Consider the following 23,703-nt stretch of genomic DNA (forward strand, 5'->3'; position numbering starts at 1 on the left):
GCGGGTGGTGCTGTGGTCTAAACCACTGAGCCTAGGGCTTGTGGATCAGAAGGTCAGCGGTTTGAATCCCCACGGCGGGGTGAGCTCCCGTTGCTCAGTTCTACCGCCTGCCAACCTAACAGTTCGAAAGCATGTCAAAGTGCAGGTAGATAAAAAAGCTACTGCTCCGGCAGGAAGGTAAACAGCGTTTCTGTGCGCTGTTCTGGTTTCGCCAGAAGCGGCTTAGTCATGCTGGCCACATGATTTGGAAAAACTGTCTGCGGACAAACATCGGCTCCCTCAGCCAGTAAAGCGAGATGAGCGCCGCAACCCCAAGAGTCGTTCGCGACTGGACATAACTGTCAGGGGTCCTTTACCTTTTAATACAAACTGCTTCTTACTTTTAAATATAGTTTGGGTATCAGAAGGGGCAATCAGCAACAGAAAATGTTTTGAAAAATAAGGATTGCATTTTAGAGATTCTCTCATTGGCATCTACACCAAACTGAAACCATCCTAGGATGCTGTAATTCAAAGTTGTGGTGGACCCTGACTTGACCCTAATCTATCATATATCTACATTTTTATTTCATACCAACTGTTGGATGTCCTTGTTGAAATCAGAGATATGAATAATAGAATTGTAGAGTTGGAAGGAACCACAGGGATCATCTAGTCCAACCCCCAGCAATGCAGGAATATGGGTGGCAAAGGGCCAGAGTTAGGAGCACAGAACAGGAGTACATACTTCTCTAGTTTATCGACTGTGGAATGACCTTATTGTCCCAACATAGTAGTAGTTCTCAAGCACATATTACACCACACATTTCTCACCCCTGAATTTTTTTATTGAATTGTATACAAGCAGCGCCATTCATAACTTGAGCCTCCAAGGTTTTTAATCCATTGGAATCTCAAGACAGATAACAAGACAGTCCTGATTTGAAAAACTACTCTCCAGAAGGGTCAGCCAAGACTAGGAGGTCCATTTTCCTTTGCATACCTGGTCTGGAGAGTGTTTCAGACTTTAAAAAGAACAAAACACTTATTGTAGTACAAATACCCCCTCCACCAATGAAGTTCAACTACTACACAGAGACAGTTTTATTTCCTGCCAGGTCGTGCCCAAGTCAAGGTTGCCTTTCAAAACATACACCAATGCCTCTCATGCATGTCTATGAGAGATTGCAACATATAAAGGAGGGTGGCCAAAGCTATGGTTGCCTTCAGCAGAAGAGAAACCTGAATCCTGATGATGTTGCATCCTAGGTTTTCAGATTTTTAATAACTAGAGACAAATAAATTCTGTCTGGGCAATAAAAAGTGTCTGTTCCTTCTTCCATGGGTTATTTGGGGGTCCTTGATCACTGCTCTTACCATACTATTCTATATTATATTGTTTTTTATAGTCCTTTTTTCTGCAGAATCAACCATAGTCCAAATATCATTTCTAGATACTATTTGTATTGCAATTATGGTGCATTTTGGTCTGCATGTCCTTTCCTATGTATCAGAAAAATAATCAGGAACTCTACCTTTTCTTTGGGTTCTGCTAATCAGAGTTTCCTTTGGCATTTTTTGATTCTGGTTCAATTACTCTTGAATCCCATTCAGATTCATCTGAGATGGGAGTCAACAGACGTTTTGTATGTCCATAGTCTGAGCAAAGTCTATATAGGCAGGTAGTTCCATTCTGCTAGCAGTCTTACTGTTATATGAATCAGTATCAATCTCGACAAATAAAGACATGATTGAACATATCAGATCAATCCATGGGCCTTCAAAGTTTGATTCTGATAGAAATACAAAAATGGTATTGTGAAGGAAGGTGCTTGCTAAGGCCACCTCCCTTCTTGGGAATACATCAGAATTTGAGGCCACTTTGATTTATTTTGCTTATGTTAAATCTCAAGTGATCTTTACACCAAGCCCACATAAACCTCATTTGGACACACTGTAGGTATAAAAGTGGCATTAGCATCCTGGCACTTTGAAAGTAGCTGCTGTAGCAAGGCTACTCAAATTCTCATCTTCAAACACATCCCACAGGCACTTCCTTACTTCCCCAACTGATACCATTGCATCATGCATGCAACATCTCTATTAACCACTCACTCCATGGAGAGCACACACACATGCACCAGTCACGGGCTCACAAACCCCTGTTGTCCCTTTCCCACCCTACGCCCCTCCAGAGGTACATTCAACCCACACAATCGCAGGATCGCTTCACTCGTAGTCTTCTTGGCTTCACCACTTCTCTGCATCTGGCATCTTATATTTACTGGAGTGCTGGGTCTGGGATGGAGCACCTCGTCAACCTGGTGTGCGGGTGGCCAGAGCCTCTTGCATCTTTTGGCGGCAATGGGAATATTTCTGCAGGATCTGTCGAATATGCTCTTCCTCTTCACGCTGCAAGATACGCAGGAAGTTCTGTAGCTCAGGCATACTAAAGGCATCCCACTGCAGAAAAATGTGAAAAAGCAAGTAGTGACCACAGTGCTGATGGCACTTGTATTAGTATTACAGTCATGAGCTCAGTGGTACTCCAGGTAGAAGCACAGCTTTACTGGTAAGGAGGGAACCTAGACTTGTGGCAAGAGGTGCAAGGGGTCAATGATGTTTGCATGTAGAACAAGGCAGAAAAATAGCCAGAGTGTGTATAAGGGTGGTATATCTGGATTTCACAATGCTCCAAGATTCAAGAACAATACTGAAACAGGACTGCACAGATAACTAGCATTTTCAAGATTTCAGGGAAGATTTTAACCTAAAGTGAGCATTTGTTATTGCAAATGTTAAGACATCCCTATGAACAGTGTAGAACAGATCCTTTTGTAATTCATTCTCCCATGTTATACACTATTGACCCAGGGAATTAATTAATCAACAGCATCTATGAGTAGACCAAGAACTATCTTCTACAACATTAATTCCATTATGTGAGATTTTTTTCTATCATGAACATCACCTTTAAGAGCTCTGCTCTATAGTCAGTCTTGTTCTACAATTAAGTCCTTGGGTCATTTTCAATGGGGCAATAAAGTGTCATCAAGCCACAATGTTTGAATTTTTAAATCATGCTCTAGAGAATATTCTTTTTTTGCTGACGGTTCAGCCCTTAACTTAAAAACCCCTCAAGCTCCCATCTATTAGAATGTATCATGTGTCAACATGAAACAAGAACAGATAGCCTGTATGCTGCTGCTTTTGTTCATAGTTATAAATTAGCAGTAGTTTTTTTTCTGAAATACATTAAATCAAAAGATGTTATGATCCCCAGCATTAATTGGCATCCAGTTCAGCATGTTTGACTTCAAGTTTTTCCAATCATAAAACTCAACTATTTGATTGGGGAAAAGGCTAGAATAATTTAATTCAGTTTAAATGCTATGTTTGAACCAAAGCTTTACTCAAAAGGGCTTTTTTTTACTGGAACGCATGTAAATATTTTAAGAGATGACAAATAGCACATATTGCATCCCCACACACCCCAATTTTTTAAAAAAGAAAAATAACGTAGCACTGGCAGCTGTTACTAATTTTTGCAAACCCACAGAGCTGTGCACCATGTATGTTCAAGGTACAACTTCCTGACAGAGTACAAATTTGTATTCACTGATTATGTTTAACAATATATTTCTAGAAATGTAATGTTTTATGCAAGAAGAATAATTGTGGGAAAGAAGTTTCTACTCTGCATCACTAGTTAAAGCCAACCACGCAACTGGAACTAGGAGCATGAGTGCCCTTCTTTTATCTACTGAGATAAAGATAAAAGTAAACTTGATAGCAAATATTATAGGCTTCGTCAGTTCCACATAACTTGACATGGAACATCAGACAAACCATAAACACAAATACTCACATTGACTTCTCCAGTTTCATTTTCCTTCAGGACAAAGCTCAGTGCTTTTTCACTAGGGCCAGCTAGTAGCCGGAGACGCAAGGGCTGCTCCTCATCAGAAAGCTTGCGGAGATATACTGACACACAAGAACATTAGAAGAGGGATTAAATGAAGAACTCAATCACCCTGACTCTGTATAACAGTCACCTGGACAGATCAGACTGGCCCTTGTTTAATTTAAGCAGTCTATTTTTTGCCAGCAGAGGGTGCTGTTAATCCACCAGTTTTCAATTTCCATTTCTTTTAGTAAGCAGTGCTGCAGGGAACAGGTCAGGAAAAGAGGATGTAAGGAAGATTCAGCTTTTCTTCCTTCCAGCCTGGCTCAGTCAGCAGCAACATAAAATGATGAGACACACTCTAATACAGACCTATAATTAACAATAATGAGAATACAGTCTTATATAAAGCTTCTCTGCTACATCAGCAGAAACTTCAAAAATGAAGTCAGAACTATATTTAGAATCTTCAGTAGAAAGTGAACAAACTTGCTCTGTATTATTTACAGACTGCTTTCTCTCAACCTCTTCTTATTCTAGGACTAATTGCTAAGATTACATCACTTGGTTTCAGACAATGTATTAATAAATCAGCATCACAAGTAAGTGCAAAAATTAAGGCCCCACAAAATTTTACTAGCCTCTTTGCTCATTAACACTTATGTTAGTTGTTCACTGCACTCTAACAACCTAAGCAAAGAAATGAACTTCTTCCCATCTGATAAAACCTTCCTTTCCTGGCCAACTGGAACCAATTCTTATTTGCTGCAGGTTACTAGGCAAGCTGATGTTTAGAAGTCTGCAATATGTTACATGTTGGCTTCTCAAAAAACTGGGAGGGGGGAGATCAGGTACCTTGGTCATCCTTTTCTGTTCTCTCAAAGAGGGCAAACTTGCGGGGATTGTCAACTACCATGAATTTCTTCAGCAGAGCTTCAATGACCTCACTGGCACGTGTACAAGAAATTAAATGCAGGTGCTTGATTGTGTCCTTGGGTAGGTAGAATGAGGTGCGCCGCTTTACTGCCTGGCTGCGTGAGGAGCACTTCCTGGTGTCCTGGATAGAGGGTGCCTTCTTATTGGCAGGTACTGAGACAGGCCGTATCAGCTTTAATTGCACCTTGATGAAACCAGTGTAGGAACCATCTTTGTTCTGTAGGAGCAGAAGTACAATAAGCATTGCATGAGGGTCACATGGTTGTAAAAGAAAGAATAAAAACAGGCTACAAGTCAGTGTCTCTGAGGGGCAAAGAAGCCAAAGTTAATTCTTACAATCCTTGGAATGAACAGGGTTTTTCTACAAATACAGGATGCCATCAAAACAGGGATGGAATATGCTTGTGATGATTGCTATACAGTAGTTTTCATTTTAAGGATTACAATGATGGGACAGCAAATGCAGACATAGGCCTCCGAAGTTCAGCTACCAAGTTATACAGGTAAAACTGCCAACCTAGCAGTTCAAAAATATACCAGCACAAGTAAATAAATAGGTACTGCTGCGGCTGGAAGGTAAATGATGTTTCCATGAACTCTGGCTTCCGTCACTGTGTCCCATTGTGCCAGAAGTGGTTTAGTCATGCTGGCCACATGACTTGAAAAAACTGTCTGCAGACAAATGCCAGCTCCCTCGGCCTAAAAGTGGAGATGAGCACTGCACCCCATAGTCGAATTTGACTGGACTTAAAACCATCCAAGGGTCCTTTACCTTTTAACCTTACTAAGTTATACAAGGGCTAAGAATTATATCTCTCCTGAAACTTACCAAGCTCATGAAGAGGTTGCTGTTGATCTGACTGTTGTATTCTTTTATCCTTTGCTCAATCTCAGTTTGGGACAGAACTGGCTTGTCCCAGTCGATCTGTTCATCCTGCAGAAGAGTAGGTAATCTGGAATTAGTTTTCAATGCAATCCCACAAATATAGTTCATTTCCCTTCATGGCAAGTTAAACGAACATTTGTTTAGATACAAATGATCAAGTAGTGCAGTGGATCAGACCTTGTATAAATTAGGGAGGTGGTGTCAAGAGAAACTACAGGTTTCAGGTGAAGCTTTCTACATGCCAGTCCTCACCACTCCTTAGCTTGCTTTGGGGCTGAATGAACTCATTATACCAAGAAACAAAAACTTCCTGATTTCCATTCTCAGCTTTGAATGGCAGATTACAAAATCCTTGTGTGCAAACAAATCATATGTGGGTGTGAGAAGAGGCTGATAATCACATCATGCCTGCTTGGTGTTACACCACCTCAGAAACATGACTGTACATTGGCCCCATGATTAATATGCAACACCCAAGGATCAGAATTCTCTTACCATTAAAAAGGCTACAAAGTAGACTTATGCTGTACCTGCAAACTGCAGCATCTAACCACACCCTGAATTCCCAGAAGCTGCAAGAATAGGTATTCCGAACAATAGGGGTTACTAGTGTGGCACACATGTGCCTGCAAGGGCCTTTCTTTGTACCCACTGGGTCCCCTCCTGCACTGAAATGAAGGCATGAAAGTATTCTTACAGACAATGAAACCCCCCTCCTTTGAATACAGTAATGGAATGCCGTATCCACTGGTTTCACAGTATTGGAAAAATAATTTTTGATTTTTGGTAGGACACATAGAGGGTCCTCTGTCATGAAGAGAAGCCACCATACAAAAAATCTGCTTCAGTACACCAAAAAGGCAACCACCCTTCTTGTGAAGTACTTGCTTTACTAAAGCAGAGACCAGGGTTCTCTATTCAGAGCCAAACATCTACTCTCAAACATGCAGAAACGGAAGCAACACTTCAAAACATTTACTTCAAACTGAATTATGGAGAATTACATTGAGATACAGTTTCACCTCAAGGATCTAGCTCTACCTCAAATAGGTACTTTGGCATTATGCACCATGGTGGTAATTCCAAATGGTTTCCACATAAAGTAAACCCACTATGGTTTACGTTGCTAATATATGCAACAGGAATCCGACTGAGATTAGAAGGTAATGGGGCTCTCAGAACAAAAAGGATCAACAGAGCCAGCTTCTTAAAAGACATTAACTCCTGACATTAGTAACTTAATACAGTATAGCCCTCAACCCGCTGAAAGCCAGGAATCTGTGCAATAAAAAGTTTGCTTTAATATGTACAGTACCTCTAGAATTACATGCACAAAATGAGCACCCTTCTACACCCACACCCACAACCAGTTTCTCTTTCAGATTTTCAGAAGAAGTGAATTGCTCATGGTTGCATCAGCCTCTTTTCCTGTTGACATCACTCTTTTTGGTGGGGGGAGGGAGATTGTAGGGAATTCCAGATGAGCTCACCAAAAACCAATCAGAAATCTCCAGGGATTACTGGGAACCACTTCCTTTCCCACTGCATGAGTAGCCACATGAGCAAAAGGAAATGGGAGAGATCAGCTCCAATTCTCCCAGGGTCTCCTTCACAGAGGAGACCTATGAATAAAGCAATATGCAATCCTCTACACAGTGTACATATAATACAAATCTTTTTAGCTGGAGACATGAGAGCCAAGCAATAATAATGCATTTGTGAGGCACTGACAATGTTTGTTATATGACCTTATATACTACTTCTAAAAAAATAAACCAGGACATCTTTTATTGATAAAGATGTATATTCATAAAAATACTGTTAATTAGAAAATGAACACAAACATCAATCACAATAGCAAGAAAAGGAAGCATGAAGATAAAATTATCAAAAGCAGTTCTAAGGTTTCATCATATCTTAACAGCCTGAGAAAAGCCTGGTACTTCAAAAATAATTAGGTTAAGGCACCAAGTAAGAGGCTCTCGTTACTACTAGTCTTACCTCATTTGGTGGTGTGACCCTAAGGAAGGTGTCCAAAGTAGATCACAGCACACAGGCACATTGGTGTGGTCATATATTGTTGGCAACTTGGGCCCATGTTGTGTGGAGTTTTGGAAGTAAAGCACCATCTCTTTGAATTGGGTACAGAAATTAACCATGAACCAGTGCTGGTCTTTAAGCCTCAGCGCCTAGGACTTGCCGATCGAAAGGTCGGCGGTTCGAATCCCTGCGGCAGGGTGCACTCCCGCTGCTCGGTCCCAGCGCCTGCCAACCTAGCAGTTCGAAAGCACCTCCGGGTGCAAGTAGATAAATAGGGACCGCTTACCAGCGGGAAGGTAAACGGCGTTTCCGTGTGCGGCTCTGGCTCGCCAGAGCAGCGATGTCACGCTGGCCACGTGACCCGGAAGTGTCTCCGGACAGCGCTGGCCCCTGACCTCTTAAGTGAGATGGGCGCACAACCCCAGAGTCTGTCAAGACTGGCCCGTACGGGCAGGGGTACCTTTACCTTTACCTTTATGCCCTTCACATGGCCCGTTAGCACCTTGTGGCTCTATTTTGAAATAGCTTGATAATACTTAAGCCACAGGAATAACTCCCAGGAATTAGTTCTCCCTTTGAAAATTAAGTAGCATGAGAGATGGTTTGCAAAGGAAAATAGACTGGCATTTTTTGGGCACACCTCATGTGAATATGTGCCAAATTCAGCATTACAATTTAGAGTTGAACGGTTAATACTTGCAGAAGAATGGTACTTGGCCTAGAAAACCTGGCTGTACGATAGCTCAAGACATTACAACTTGCCTGCCTACTGGCAGGTCAATCTAGAGACAACTTATTTTACGATTTAGCTGAAATGGAAAAAACCTTCTGATTTTCCAATGTTTAAAACAGAGGTGGGGAACCTCTAGCCCATGAGCCAAATTTGGCCTGGCAGAGGTCCCAATTTCATTTTCCCAAACCATGGCCACTTGCCCCACATCTGACAGCATATGTGATGTCAAAGTGTGGGGCAGGTAGAGATGCAGCTGATCCCTGCAGAACAGCTGTATTGATTGAGTGACTGAGTTCCCATGGGAAACTTGACTGCACAGCAAATTCCTGCAGAAAGCAGCTTTGCCAACTATATGTTTGGCGCTGGCAAGCTCAGGGCTGGCAAAACCCCTTGCACTGTAGTTCCCAAATGCCTGACATCCTGCTAACATTTTAAAAACAATGTGTGATGGACTTTGACAGGTGGATGGGATATCCTGCATACCAATCATTTGGTGCTATAATGACTTCAAGTGATTTACAGATGGGTTGTTCTGCCCAATGGGTAGGGAATGATAGGAATCTGGGCCAAAAAGGTTTCCCACCCCTGGATTTAAACCATGAACTTTCAGCTCCAAGCATCCCATTCTCTGTTGGCAGACAGTTGTCGCCCAGGCACTTTTAGCTGGCTCTTTCCATTAATTTTCTTACTCCTAAAGCAATGTCACATACCACTAAGCCATATTCACAGGTGTGGTGAAACAAAGTCCATTTCTGTGCCATATAAAACTAGTGAGTACTGTGAATTACAGAATAATGTATTGCCACTTGGTTCACACAATGCATGGCTTGCAAAACAACAATGTACCCTCTAAATCTAGATGAGTTCAAAGTACAGGGCAGATATTCCACATGCTAGAATCATCGGCATTATAATTTTTTTCTGTCAATTTAATTTTGCTTTGTTTCTATCCATGCTTTTTATATGGCTTCTATAGCTATTATAGGTAGTATATTACAGAGTAGTAGAGGAGGTGCTTGCAGTCTTCTCTGTTTCAACTGCCCTTCTTTGCCTGCCAAAGCAAACTACCAACTGCCTTTGGAAATGATACCAGGAAAGTGAGTAAGAAAGGTGAAATGAAGTCTGCCCCTGCTTCAGCTGGAGTCACCCACTACTAGGTGCCCTGTGGGAAGGATCCTTATGGCTTGGTATTTTTTAATTTTGATTACTGTGTGTGTGTGTTAATATGCATTGATGGTACTTGTAAATAATTTTGAAAGGATTTGTATCCTGAAAAGTGTAATATAAATAATTGTAACAATAAGAGAGATGGGGCGCCTCCTTTCCCAAGCAGAATCGAGAACAGAATCAGTGCCATGCTACAAGTTTGCCTACAACACAATCTGTATGACTTACTTCTTCAAGAGAGTCCTGGGGACATACTCTACTTACATGGTTGAAATCATCTGCCTAGTCAGCACACTCGTTTATGTAGTATTCATATTTTACAAGCACTTTGAAAGCTTCCAACCCATCCCCACAACCCACTTTTATGGCTGGAGAACCAAGGTCAAGAGTTACTTTTCCAAGATCAGAGCTTTACAAACTATGTGTCACAGTGTGTAGGTGTGTCACGCAAATGCTCCCCATGCTCCTCCCAGGGCTGGTACCCTTTATCTTTCTTTACCTTCCTAGTAAAACTGAATTACTGTGTCACGAAATTATGCATGTCTAAAAAGTGTGTTACCAACATTAAAGGTTTGAAAAGCTCTGCTATAGATGAATCCTTCAAAGCTAAATTGCTTATCATATCCCTTCAACAACAACAGGATTTGCCATACTAGATATAAAGCAAGATTTGCAGCACATTCAGCTTAAGGGCAACATGCTATTCCTTCTGTTATTGTGATTCTGCTTAAGAGACTCTAGAAAACTTTCATATTGGCTGTTTTTCTGACATAAAAAAGGTAAAGGTAAAGGACCCCTGACAGTTAAGCCAAGTCGCAGATGACTCTGGGGTTGGGGCGCTCATCTTGCTTTTTTTTTTTTAATAGATATTTATTGGAGTTTTTAGACAAGAAATACAATAATAATAAACAATGTTGCTTTGTTTTTACAAAATTTCATAACATCCTTGGACTTCCTCACGTCTCCCGCTCCCACTTGCATCATTAATAAATTTTGTCAAGCAAATTATCATCTTATTTCCAAATTTATAACCACTGATTTAAATACAATAAAATAATTCTCCTACAAGTTTTGTTTCTCTTAATCTCTCTTATCATCAAATTCTGATCTATTTTAGTGATGGCCAATTATTTATAACCAAGCATCCTTCTTAACATTCCACTAAATCACAATGTTTCTGTAGATAAATCTTGAATTTCTTCCAATCTTCTTCAATCCTTTCTTCTCCCAGGTCACGGATTCTGCCAGTCATCTCCGCCAATTGCATATAGTCCATCAGTTGCATCTGCCATTCTTCCAGTGTGGGTAGATCTTGAGTTTTCCAGTTCTTAGCGAGTAGTATCCTTGCTGCTGTTGTTGCATACATGAAAAATTTTCTATCTTTCTTTAACACCTTCTGGTCGACAATGCCCAGAAGAAAGGCCTCTGGTTTCTTGGTGAAGGTATACTTAAATACCTTTTTCAACTCATTATATATCATTTCCCAGAAGGCCTTCACTTTAGGGCAGGTCCACCAGAGGTGGAAGAATGTTCCTTCATTTTCTTTACATTTCCAACATTTATTATCAGACAAATGGTATATTTTGGCAAGTTTAACTGGGGTCATGTACCATCTGTATATCATTTTCATTACATTTTCTTTCAAAGCATTACATGCAGTAAAGTTCAACCCAGTGGTCCACAACCTTTCCCAGTCCTCAAACATAATGTTATGCCCAATGTCCTGTGCCCATTTTATCATAGCCGACTTAACCATTTCGTCTTGTGTATTCCATTTCAACAGCAAGTTATACATTCTTGAAAGTACCTTAGTCTTAGGTTCTAACAATTCTGTTTCCAACTTCGATTTCTCCACCTGGAACCCTAACTTCTTGTCACTTTTAAAAATTTCTTTAATCTGAGCGTAGTGTAACCAGTCTCGCACTTTATCCTTCATTTTCTCCATACTTACTCTGCAATTTCCAATTATCTCCATCTTTTTCTAACAGTTCCCAATATTTCGGCCAGTAGGCTTCCATATTGGGTCTTTTCCAGGCCTTAGCTTCCAAAGGTGAGAGCCACCTTGGAGTTTTATTTTCCAGTAAGTCTTTATATTTTGTCCAGACATTAAACACTGCTTTTTTGACAATATGGTTCTTAAAGGCCTTATTGATCTTAACCTTATCATACCACAGGTATGCATGCCAACCAAAAGCATTGTTATAACCTTCCAGGTCTAACACATCAGTGTCTTCGAGAAGTAGCCAATCTTTTAGCCAGCAGAAAGCTGCGGCTTCATAGTACAACCTTAAGTCTGGCAGGGCAAAGCCCCCTCTTTCCTTCGCTCATCTTGCTTTAGAGGCCAAGGGAGCGCTCATCTTGCTTTAGAGGCCAAGGGAGCCGGTGTTTGTCCGCAGACAGTTTTTCCGGGTCATGTGGACAGAATGACTAAGCTGCTTCTGGCACAATGGAACACCGAAACCAGAGCAGCGCACAGAAACGCCGTTTACCTTCCCGCCGGAGCAGTACCTATTTATCTACTTGTACTTTTAGTGTGCTTTCGAACTGCTAGGTTGACATAAGGCAGCATCAAAAGGATAGAACAGATTAAATAGAACTACTAATTATCCTAAGCCCTCTACATGTTCTTGCATTCTCCCAATCAACTCTTCCGCTGTCTTATACCAACTCTTACATCCCACAGCAGCAGGAAAAACATTTACATTCACACTAAGTCCCAAGGAACAATATTGGGATTTTAATTATTTTATTTTATATTTACCAGGAAATGGGAAATAGCCAGCAAATTATTTGATCTAGCTTCCTCTCCAACAAGGAGATGTTTCCTAGGAAGTAAACAATGCCACCCTCTTCTTGCTGCTCATCAGTTAACTAGGCACAAGATTACAGTAGCAGTGAGTTCTACAGAAAAAAAAAATATGTTTAAACCTGTCATGCACTACTCTACAGGAGCTTACACGCAAACTGACAAATCCAGCAAAGCCTGGATTGTGGGAAGCTGGGTGTACTGGGGTGGGGAGCATTTCCTATGAATAAAGCTTTGACCCAAGGAACAAAATGGGAAGTTGCTGTATCCTGTGGAAAAGAGCAAGAGGAAATCTGCAAGGGTGGAACAAACAAAGGGGAAGATGGCTCTAGATAGGATGGGAAGGGCAGCTCCTGCTCCCCCAACACACACAAGGTAGGCAAGTCAAGTTTGGGACACAGGCATCCTGTTTACAAGACAAAGCCATCTCTAGGACTCAATCCTAGTATACAATTTAGAGTATACATTTTTTAAAATGAAGGTACTAATGATGCGCAAATGCCATAAATCACAGTTGGGATACTGTAACTGAAGCAATCCAGAATTAACTACCTCAGAGTTGATTAACAACCATTATATTATATATAAACATGAGCCAACACTGTCTAATGTGCAGTGTTACCTCAGACCTAGCATGCTCAGGCACAGATACCAAGAACAGACCATGTCCTGCGCTGGTAACTTCCAAATCAGATTCCTTCCATTTTGACTATTTGACACTTTAGTTAGTCTAAAATGCAGCTGCCAGACTACTAACTGGGACTGACTCAGAGGAACCCAGCTTGAAACAGCTACACTAAAGGCAGGTTCATTTCCAAGCACAATTCAAAATGCAAATTCTGCTTACTTTTAAAGCACTATGGTTTGTGACCTGTGGGACCTTAAGTTTCACTTTATATTAAAATGTGCCCATGCACTGAAGTCTTTGCCACAGGATATTATAAGGGAGATGATAACCAAAGAGAAGGTATTCTCAGCTATTGCACCATTGTCTTTGGAATGTTATCCCCAGAGAAGCTGTCCCACACGACCTTGTGAGAATAAATTATGTAAGGATTATAAAATTTAAAAGCACCAAAGATATAATAGGATGATCCTATCACAAGGAAATTGGGCCCTTTGTACAGCCTAACTGCAATTGTATTTTCAAAAACATATGCTCTTGATGCAATAAGTCTCTCTGACAACCAAGTGGTGAGCAATGCTGAAATTAAAGTCATAATATAAAATTAATTTCAAGTCTGTAGCCATCAACAGTACTGGTGAGCCTACTGACAATGCAATTTTTTTATCCTAGAAGCCTCAGAAGTCAATTGTCTAGAATTTTTCTGGATCTAATTATTAACTTTTATGAATATAAGAGATATATAAGTATTGAGAATTCTCCTGCTGCACTCTACTTGGTATTATGACTCATTAGATAAGATTTGCTACCACCTGCATACTTCCATTTAAGATTAGACCCTTTCCAAAACACATGATTTAGACAGACAGTCATGGACTTGATTGTGCCATATGTTAAAGCAGCTGAACAGCTTACTTTATGAAGAATGAAGAAAGGCAAGCTTTGCTATCATCATTATCAGTTCTGACCTCAGGAGTGCTCTCATATGAGTAAAGAGAAAACCACAGCCTCAGAAGTCACTTAAAAGAACGTAAACCCCCAGCATGAGTGATGCAGGACTGCTAGGTTGTGCCATTCTTTGCTGAAACAGGGGGCACAGCATGAAGACGAAATGCCCTGCAAAGACTGAACCCTCTGAGTCCCTACACACTAACACTAGAAACGTTAGCTCAGGATAGCTGCTGGATTCCAGCCCAATATGGACTCTTAGCTGCACTGCTGTGGCCAGGGGTGTTTTGTTTTTGCTGTGCTTTTCTTAGAGCAGTTTTGTGGTATATGTGGCTTTTATGTAAAGAAAAACCAACAGCGAAGATGGCCTGTACACTCAGTGACTCAGTCCACATGTGAACAGGAAAGGAAGGGAGCCAGAGAGAGGAAGAGACAAACCTCAAGTAAAAGAGAGGGGGGAAGGGGGGGGGACACTTGCATTGGTAAAGGGATTTAAGGTTTAGAACTAAAGGATGACTGCTATTCTCAACACTTCTCTAGTGTCCTCATGGTTCAACAGATTTCCATAAAAAGTGCCAGCAACATAAAACCCATGCCAATTCCAGGGTTCTGCCCCTGTTGATACCAGCAAAGAATCAAGGGCTTAATTCCTGCTGAAATAAGCAGCATAAGAAGATGCCTGTTGGGTCATACCAAATGTCTATTTAGAAGACTAGCATAAGCTACAGTCAACATGCCACTTTTTATCTGTCCAACTCCCTGGTAGTCTCTCCTCCCTTCCCCGCATATATAAATGAACAAGGGCATTCCCTGGTGTCCCAGGAGAACATGAAGACAGGCACAGCATAAGCCATCAGCAGACCAGTTGGGAACAAGAAAAAAAATCAGTTTACTCTTTCAGTGGATCGGGGGGGGGGCGGGGGGGCGGAGAGAGAGAGAAAATTGTTTACATATTTGAGACCTTTAAAGTTATTGGATCTCAGCAAAAGTTAACTCTGTATTAGTCACAAACCTTGGCTAAAGAACATTTCCAGTTGTGCATTCATCCCGTCAAGCTGCACTTTTGGGGCTCACTGCAGGGTTTCTAAACTCATCTTGTCTATCCTGTGGAGGTCAGAAAGATACATATATTCCCCCTGGACCTGAGTTAGAAACTCCCCGGTGGAACTTTACAATACTGTACCAAACCTCACACCAAGGCTTATGGAAGGGTAAAGGGCCTTCAGTCCCGGTTAGACCTTGCAAACCACATGATGCTTAGCACATAAGATTAATGGGTTTGTAGTTGCTAATTTCACATCACAGGTCTGAGGGGTTTGTTAGATCAGTATCTTGGATCATCTGCCAACTCCCACATGCCTTTCCATTCCTCCCTCCTACCATTCTCTTCTCATGATGCAGACTAACTGTATTTCAACCCTGCTTTATCATACTTAATCAGAGGTGACTAACATTTCCTAATCAACAATGCACCCCAAGATGCCTACTGCTTCTACTTTGTCTTCATCATCTGTTGGTCATGCTCATGAAAACCTCAAGAAGAAGAAGAAGAGCTTATTTAACTGTTGATCTCACTGGCTCCTTTCTCACCATCCAAGTAAATTAAGAAAATTCCACTCAAACCTAAGACAGAATGAAAACAGCACCTCATCTACAAAAGAACACTTTAAATTTGGGCTCTACAACCCCCTATGCAAGGCTCAGCAGTTGTCACCCTGCAGACAACTAGCCCAGACTCTTTGGATGCAACTAGCACCTAGGTGTCCACCCCCACACTTGCTTTGAATCCTTAGGTAGGCTCAGCTGCTCCTGGTTACACAATAATAACTAGGCTGTCTTTTTTCCTGGCATACTGGCAACTGGGAAGGAGCATCTGGTAGCATGAAGGCAAGGTTTGAAAGACAAAATGCTTTGAAGGAACTGCTTTTTCTGCAACACCCCTCCTCCATACTAATCAAAGAGAGCCACTCTTAATATGGTGCCAGTCTGCATCTTCATAGTGCTAATGTCTTTAAGGGAAATTTAACAAGAGCACTCACTTCTTTGTAAGGCCGTCATATGTATATACTTCATCCTATCAGAGACTTGTCTAAAGGCCAAGTGCATTTCAACATCACAAAATTGCTTGTATCTTTTTATAAAAAGCAAGATATCAGGCTACTAGAATTAGCTTTAAGGAATTAAGAACTGGTTTTTTATGGTTCTGGGATCTCTCTTATTTAGATCTCTGGACAATGCTCTTTGCCAGATGAAACAAGCAGGTTCCCATTTCAGATGTTGTCCCAGACAACTTATTGGCATGGATTTGATAAATAAGCTACATTTCAGTTCCCCAGCATGCACTGACAGTACCAAGGTCAAGGTTTTTTTGAATGATTCCTTGCTTAAGCTGGGATGCGCAGTCTAAAATGTGTGAGACACCACATATTTTGATCCAAACACTCAAGAGAATAAGAAAGCAGCTCTAAAAGCAGTTCCCTGATAACTAGACCAAAGCTAGAGGAATCATTTTTGTTACTCTCATTTGGTGGCAGCACATAAAGGATATTGTCATCACAAGCAAAACTCATCATACTTTAATCCACATGAGTGAAAAGTTTATAACCAATTGGCTATGTTGGTCTTTGCACTGATACATACACTAGGGCTTGGCCCATGTAAAATTAAAATGGATGACAGTTATTTCCGCTGTCTTGTCATCGCATTGTAGCACCATGTGGTAATCTCATCTTGTCCCCAAGTGACCATTCATGCATTATTCTCAAACAAAGCTTGTTAAACTGCCATGATGCCGGATGTAGACCCCTTTTAAGACATAATCCCACACCTGTCATTACTATTAGTCCTCCTCCCAAAAGGACTCTTTTCCCATGATATCTGGAGCAACCACATGAAAGAGAAGAACAATTTTGCTAGCATGGAATGGCAAAAAAACCAAACTCACCCCTTTTCAATTTATTGTCACACACATGCTAATATGGTGGAAAATACAAGTAGTCAGAAAAAGAGAGAAACAATACACTCTTCCAGGCAGGACAAACTGCATAGTACCAAAGGCAGTGCCAACCGACACCTCTGTGTATTCATGTTGCTCTCATCCCATACTGTACTTAAGAGAGCCAGTGTCCTCTCAGTGAAGCTCTGCCTACATCAACACTTTCTCCTTTCCTTGCTCAAAAGTAAGTTTGTGCTCAGGTTTGGAGCCCCACCCTACAAATAACACAATTGTGCTCCCTGCTGTTCACTGCAATCCCTGGACCCATAAACCTACCCAAATGCTACTGCATGCAACCTAAATCGTCGCCCCCTCCCCCAACTGTCCTGTACTCTCGACTATGTCTTTGGCTCCTAAACAGTGAACAGACGTAACTGGTTCCGTTTTCGAGCTAACTTCAGGGAGACAGGAAAATGAAGGGATTTCTCCTGCTCGGTTCCTCCCAACAGTCCAGCCTGCTCTCCAGGGAAGTTCCAAACAGAAATTCATTCTCACTGTTATTAACCGCAGCTGGTTTCGCGTTTGACCGAAGGTACCTTCCACCCGCTTTCGGTTTATGGAAAACCTAATGTGTGGGGTTTTTTTGGGGGGGGGGGTGCGAGACAGAGACAGAAGTGGCTGGTCGGAAATACTATGCCTTCCTTCCTTCCTCTCCCCGCGCCAACCCCTATGGATTTGGGACCTTGGGAAGGAGATTCTAACACCGCGTGGGATTCCATCCCATTCACACAGCGAGATGTAAGCACCGCGCATTTTGCATTACAGCCGCCTGGAGACTGACGGGGGGGGGGGGCTTGCCTCACCTTCTTCTCCTTGTGGGGCTTTCGGATGAAGGAGGTTCGGGCTGTGAAGTACTGCTCTAGCTCGGAGTCCGAGTCCTCTTGGCTGCAGTAGCCGCTGCTGGTGGTGCTGCTCCAGGTCATCTCGAAGGACGGGGTGGTGGCCGCCGCGTCACCCTCGCCCATGCCCAGCTTAGGCTTCTCCTCCACTTCCTCTCGCTCCCTTTGCTTCTTCACGAGAAGACCCGAAGATCCCCGCCCCGCCACACACCAGCGGACCAAACAAACCCAAGCCGTCTGCGTGCCCAGAAACCCGGCAGAGCTGGGGAGGAGCTGCGCGGCTTCTCTCCGTACAAACTGCCTCCTGACGGGAGGAGGGAAAGATAATAAACACCTAAACAGCGTCTAGAAGGAGCAGCCCGCGTCCGTTGGTCGCCTGCGAACCCCTCTTTCAAGCACTGAAGCCACGCCGGCCGAGAGCCGCCTCATGGAAGTTCCCCGCCTTCTGCCGGGCGAGGGCTGCTCGAGTGGCAACAGACTCCCGAGCTCCCTTTGGAGGCGGAGACGCCTCCTCTCCCTCCCTCTCCTGGCAGCCGTTGGGATTGAAACGTATACAGCCCCCGCACGCGCGCGCCTCATTGGACGGAGGCAGGGGACGCTGACGTGGGAGAAGCCCCCCTTCCCGTCGCAGGCGAAAAGCTCGGCCCCGCCCTTTCCCTCTTCTGCGGGAGCGGCCCGCGCAGTGATTTCATCCCCAAGCCAGCCACGCGGGAAGTGGAGTCACGCTTACTGGCTTTCCTCTCCCCGCGCCTTTCAAGTCCTCCCGGAATAGCAACACCCTAGAGCCGCCCTCAGCTTAACCTTACGCAGCCGCCCTCCCCCCCCCCAAAAAAAAAGCCAAAAAAAAGAAAAGTTTCAAGGGTTGCAGTATACATTCCCGGCAATTCCTTCCAAGTATACTGTATATATTGTTTAGGATAGGCAGGTTTGGTCGGCTGTATTTGTAAACCTACTCGGACGTAGGTCTCGCAGAAACGTTTTATGAATTGGGTTGTTCGTTTAAAAGGCAAAAACGCAGTTTCCCGTTTGGTAGGGTTGCTCCACTTTTGTGGGGGGGGGCGCAGGGACAGGGATGTGCAGCTGCCAGAAATTCTGCATGTAAGCCTCATACAAATCTCTAGACTTGGAAGAATAAAATTTATTGGATTTCTGCCTTGTGGGCAGCTATCAGGGCACAGAAATTTGCAACAGTAAGAGATGACTGTCACAAAGACTTTGGAGTGAAGTGTTCCTATTGGTTCTAGACGGGACTAGAACTAAAATGACAGTTACAAAGACTACAGTGACTATCTTCTTTCAAAGGCATGGGCACATAAAAAGGTTTTCAAATTCCACCAGAACATGGCCAGGGAAGAGGACTGTGATCTCCCCCAGCAGGGAGTCCCAGAGACAGGGTGCTTTACAGAGAAAGTCCTCTCTGACATTGGACTTCCATGCTACCTTCATAGCATACGAGAATAACCTCTTCCTGATTGTAAACTGCACAATGGATTATCTAAAGAAAGGTATTCCTTCAAGGATTTATGATGGGTACAACAATATCTGGAGGGCCACAGATTCTCCACCTCAAGACACAGAGAAAGGCAGAAATTCAATCACATGTTCCTTATACTAGCCAGATTAGAAATATTCTAAATTTCCCAGAGCCACGTGTGCAAACATCACTACAGTCACATGTAGAGAACATATCTGTTATATATTGAGTTTAGCAGAATTCTAAAAAACAAAGTACAAGCCTATGGCCTCCACCTAGGAACTTTCTCAGATCATTTTCACTACGGAAGAGCTCTCAGGTTGATGGAGCACTGCCTCATAACATAATTAGTACATGAGTTAATCTAGTCCTGTTTAACTTTATTTTTGATCCTTTAATCTTTGTTGCTTAAAGTATTTAGTTCTGTAAGTCTGGTAATCTCTCGCCACCCCTTTGCTGCTCTAGACCAAACAGATAGCATGAATAGCACACCTCCAGGCATTTCTGGCCGTAACAGATAAGTGAGGGAGGGAAATCTCTTAACAATATATGTTAAGGCACCTTTGCCAAATTACAAGAAAGAAGATTCTGACTAAACATCAGGGAGAACTTTCTGATGGTAAGAGCTGTTCAATAGTGGAACGGACTCCTTTGGAAGATGGTGGATTCTTCTTCATTGGAGGTTATTAAGCAGAGGCTGGATTGCCATCTGTCATGGATGCTTTAGTTGAGATTCATACATTGCAAGGAGTTGGACTAGATGAATCTCAAGGTCCTTTCCAACTCTATGATTGTATTAAGAGGTCAACGAGATGGAAGAACATTGAAGAGATGCCACTTTGAGCCAAAAATCAGGGATTCCTCCCCCACCCAATTCCCTTGTACGTGCATGTCTGTCTGTTTCTGTCTGTCCTGGGAATAGCTTGCAAAAGCTGTTGCTAAGCAATGTAGTTCCATGGCAGAAGTGTTTAGTCCAGCACGTGGCAAAATGTTAATTGGCAACGAGCAATGCCAGCTGGGCTGATGGCCTTGCATCTCTAAGTACCTGCCCTTTCAGCCCTCCCTGCCCCTGGGACATGATAGCAGCATTTAGCCCCAGCTGCAGCAAGCAGCTCTGCCAATAACAGGATGGAATTGGATCTGTCAGAACCATGATGAAATCTGTGGACCCCTCCCTTCTTCTGCTAAATCTTGTCTTGTTTTGAAAATGCAAGCTGATGGCTGCATTTATCGAGAGATACCAGAGGCTTCCCACATATGGCAGCAGCAAAATTATCTTAAGCAGATAAGACAGCCAGGGATAAACCCTCCATAATTTATAATATACCTAGTGCTGTGCTAAATATGAGTGAAGATAAGAGAAAACCTAGCCATGTGAAGGAACAGAAGTGATTAGTGTAGGGAGCTCCTGAACATCTTAGGATTTTCACACTTGTATACTGCATCAAAAATCCACTCTGTGTGTTTGTCTCTTCCTGCCTCATTACAGCCAGCTGCAATCTGAAGGGTAATCTGTAACATGTTTAGTTACCAGTTGAAAACCATCAAAAAGGACCCCTGATTTTAATAAGCTTGTCTGCAAACACTATCCCTTTCAGACATATTCCTATATACATTTTGGGGAGCACTAGACAGATATGGCACCAAGTCTGGCAAATCTATGAGTCCCAAGAACAAAAGGTATTAATAGAACACAGGTGGGGAACTTCAGGCCCAGGGGCCAAATACAGGACCCTTGGAAATCTCACTTGGCTACATACTGGCCACAGGCCACGCCCTTCACTGGCACTGCTCTGCATCCTCCTTGAGTGCTTTTGCTAGGCTGGAATGTGTCCTTGCAGTGTGATAATGCATCTTGCTTGTCTGGATGGAGAGGGGTGTGCCCATGCCTGAATTTTGCATGGCTGGAATGTAACCTACTGTACAATGGAGAAGTCCCATTTCTTACCCCACCTACTTCTTGCTGCTAAGCCCTGTCCACCAGCGGTGCATAGCCCCTGGGAAGTTGCACAGGAAGGAATGTGGCCCTTGAGCCAAAAGAAGTTCCTCACCCACTATAAAAAGAAAGGAAGTATAGTTTGTAGTTCTGGCTATTCCAGCCTCAAAATGACATCTAGCGTGTTAATTTGGTACAAAAGTTACAAATGAACATAAAAATTGCCTTGCCAAGTCAGCAAATAGTGTCTCTCCTACCCCAAAGCCATGGTTCATAGTATGGTTCAAGTTATTCTTGAACTTCTCCATCTCTCCAACATACATATACATATACATACATACATACACACATACATGTTTGCTGCTCTTTCATGACACCCCATATCAGCTGCCTATGACAGTCAGCTCATAATGCCTAATGGATGGGCTGGCACAATTTGTGTGAGCATTCAAGTTCTTGTAAAGGAGTGTTTCCAGCTATTCCAGATGTATTTTCTTCAGTGCAAAGAAGCTCTTTGCATTTTTACTGCCCCATGTATGATAGGGTTGCCATATTCCAAAGACCAAAAATTCAGATCCCCCCCGCATCTCCATCGCTCCCTCCCTCCCCGCCGCTGACCCCTTCTTTGTCCCCCTGCTCGCCCCCTCCTTCCAACCCCTCTTGTACCTTCGCTGTCTTCGTCCTCCTGCTCTCTTTTCACATGGGCACTCCTCCTGGAAAGCCAGGCCGGCCTTCCCCAGGCTGCGGTTGGCCTTTGCCACCTCTGGAAAAGCAGTACAGGCCGGCCTTCCCCAGGCTGTGGCTGGCCTCCACTGCCTCTGGAGAAGTGGTGTAGGCCAGGTGCATCAGTGGCTCTGTGGCCGTGGGGCCTGCAGGGGCTCCAGCCTGGAGGCCGCTGAGGGGAGGAGGAGAGACGTACACATGGCCGCCAGAAGTAACAGCGCCATGGCTGCCCCTTCCTTTTGTGACAGCACTGCTGCTCAGCCAGTGCCCTCAGCGTACCAAAAACAAAAAACACAACCCCAGACTTTTAAAAAAATAATTAAAAAAACCTCCTGGACAGTGCTCTCACCCTTGAAATCCCAGGCATGTCCTGGAAATTCCAGACGTATGGCAACCCTAGTATATGACTCAGAGCTATTTTCTTACCACGTTGGTGTCTTTTTCTACTGTCTGCTCGTTGCCTTCATTCTGTTCACTGTCTTCATATCTGGGGCCACTGCAGTCTAGCCGGATAAGGGTGCGGCATCGGTAATGACAGATGAACTTACAGTCTAAGGAAAATAAAAAGAAGAGAGTCAATAAGGCAGGGGGGACAAAGCTCAGGAAGAAAAGGAACCCACAGGTTTAGTCTGCACAAGGAAACGCACCACATGTCAGATCTCTGGGGGAGAGCAAATAGGCTATTGCTGCACATCACACAACTTTGCAGGTATGATTAAGCAGGAAGGGGTGGGAGGAGATGGTACTCAAATCTCAGTAGCAATATGTCAATTAGGTTTCAAACTGCTCAGGACCTCCTTTTTCCTAATTCTCAAGAAAAGGCTTACTCTAAGCACTGAAATATATTGTGAGATAGGCTAGTACAGTCATACCTCATGTTATGTTTGCTTCAGGTTGAGCGTTTTCAGGTTGCGTCTTGCAACGACCTGGAAGTACCAGAAAGGGTTACTTACTCGAGCATGCACAGATGCGCAAAATGATGTCACACACATGCACAGAAGCAGTGAATCGCAACCTGCACACGTGTAGACACGGGTTGCGTTCTGCTCATGTTGCGAACAGGCCTCCGGAACGGATCCCATTCGCAACCAGAGGTACCACTGTACAGTGGTACCTCAGGTTACAGGCGCTTCAGGTTACAGACGTTTCAGGTTACAGACTCCGCTAACCCAGAAACAGTACCTCAGGTTAAGAACTTTGCTTCAGGATGAGAACAGAAATCGTGCAGTGGCAGCAGCGCAGCAGCAGTGGGAGGCCCCATTAGCTAAAGTGGTACCTCAGGTTAAGAATGGTTTCAGGTTAAGAATAGACCTCCAGAACGAATTAAGTTCTTAACCCGAGGTACCACTGTACTTCATATGCCAAAAGTAATCCATTCTGGAAGACCGTTCGATTTCCGAAACATTCAACAACCGAAGAGCAAAGAGTGGTCTGCAAAGTCAATGGAGAAAATTGGGGTAAAAAAACCTCAGCAGAAGCTGTTCGACTTCTGAGGCGCGTTCAAAAACTGAAATGTTTGGCTTCCGAGACGCTCGAAAACCGAGGTACCACTGTATTTAAGGCAGGCTTCTTTCTTCCCTTTCTTCTCCCCTCACCCCACAAAAGGAAAGCTTATCTAACCTTTGCCTCATCACACCAGAATCATGGTCAACACTTCGTTTTTACTATCTCTAGAATCTTCATTTTAAACTTCTCTGTCTTTTGGGCTTAAT

The 23,703-nt window shown here is 43.1% G+C and overlaps 1 protein-coding gene across 3 annotated transcripts in view; it reads right to left on the reverse strand.

The window, feature by feature from the left end:
- Positions 1 to 1,068: 1,068 nt before the first annotated feature.
- RASSF1 (Ras association domain family member 1) overlaps positions 1,069 to 23,703 on the reverse strand; it is a 29,870-nt gene continuing 7,235 nt past the window's right edge. For 2 of the 3 annotated variants that reach the window (XM_081900357.1, XM_081900359.1), the window contains exons 2-6: positions 22,418 to 22,542; positions 5,649 to 5,753; positions 4,739 to 5,036; positions 3,848 to 3,963; positions 1,069 to 2,442 (exon numbers count right to left, since the gene is read on the reverse strand). In XM_081900357.1, coding sequence (XP_081756483.1) covers positions 2,296 to 2,442; positions 3,848 to 3,963; positions 4,739 to 5,036; positions 5,649 to 5,753; positions 22,418 to 22,542 — 791 coding nt within the window. In that variant the 3' untranslated portion in view covers positions 1,069 to 2,295. Of the gene's footprint in view, positions 2,443 to 3,847; positions 3,964 to 4,738; positions 5,037 to 5,648; positions 5,754 to 17,822; positions 18,397 to 22,417; positions 22,543 to 23,703 lie in introns of those variants that run through there. The other variant, XM_081900358.1, reaches the window with a different exon arrangement.

This window comes from Podarcis melisellensis (assembly GCF_964234715.1).
Source record: "Podarcis melisellensis genome assembly, chromosome: 2".
Taxonomy (NCBI): Eukaryota; Metazoa; Chordata; class Lepidosauria; order Squamata; family Lacertidae; genus Podarcis; species Podarcis melisellensis.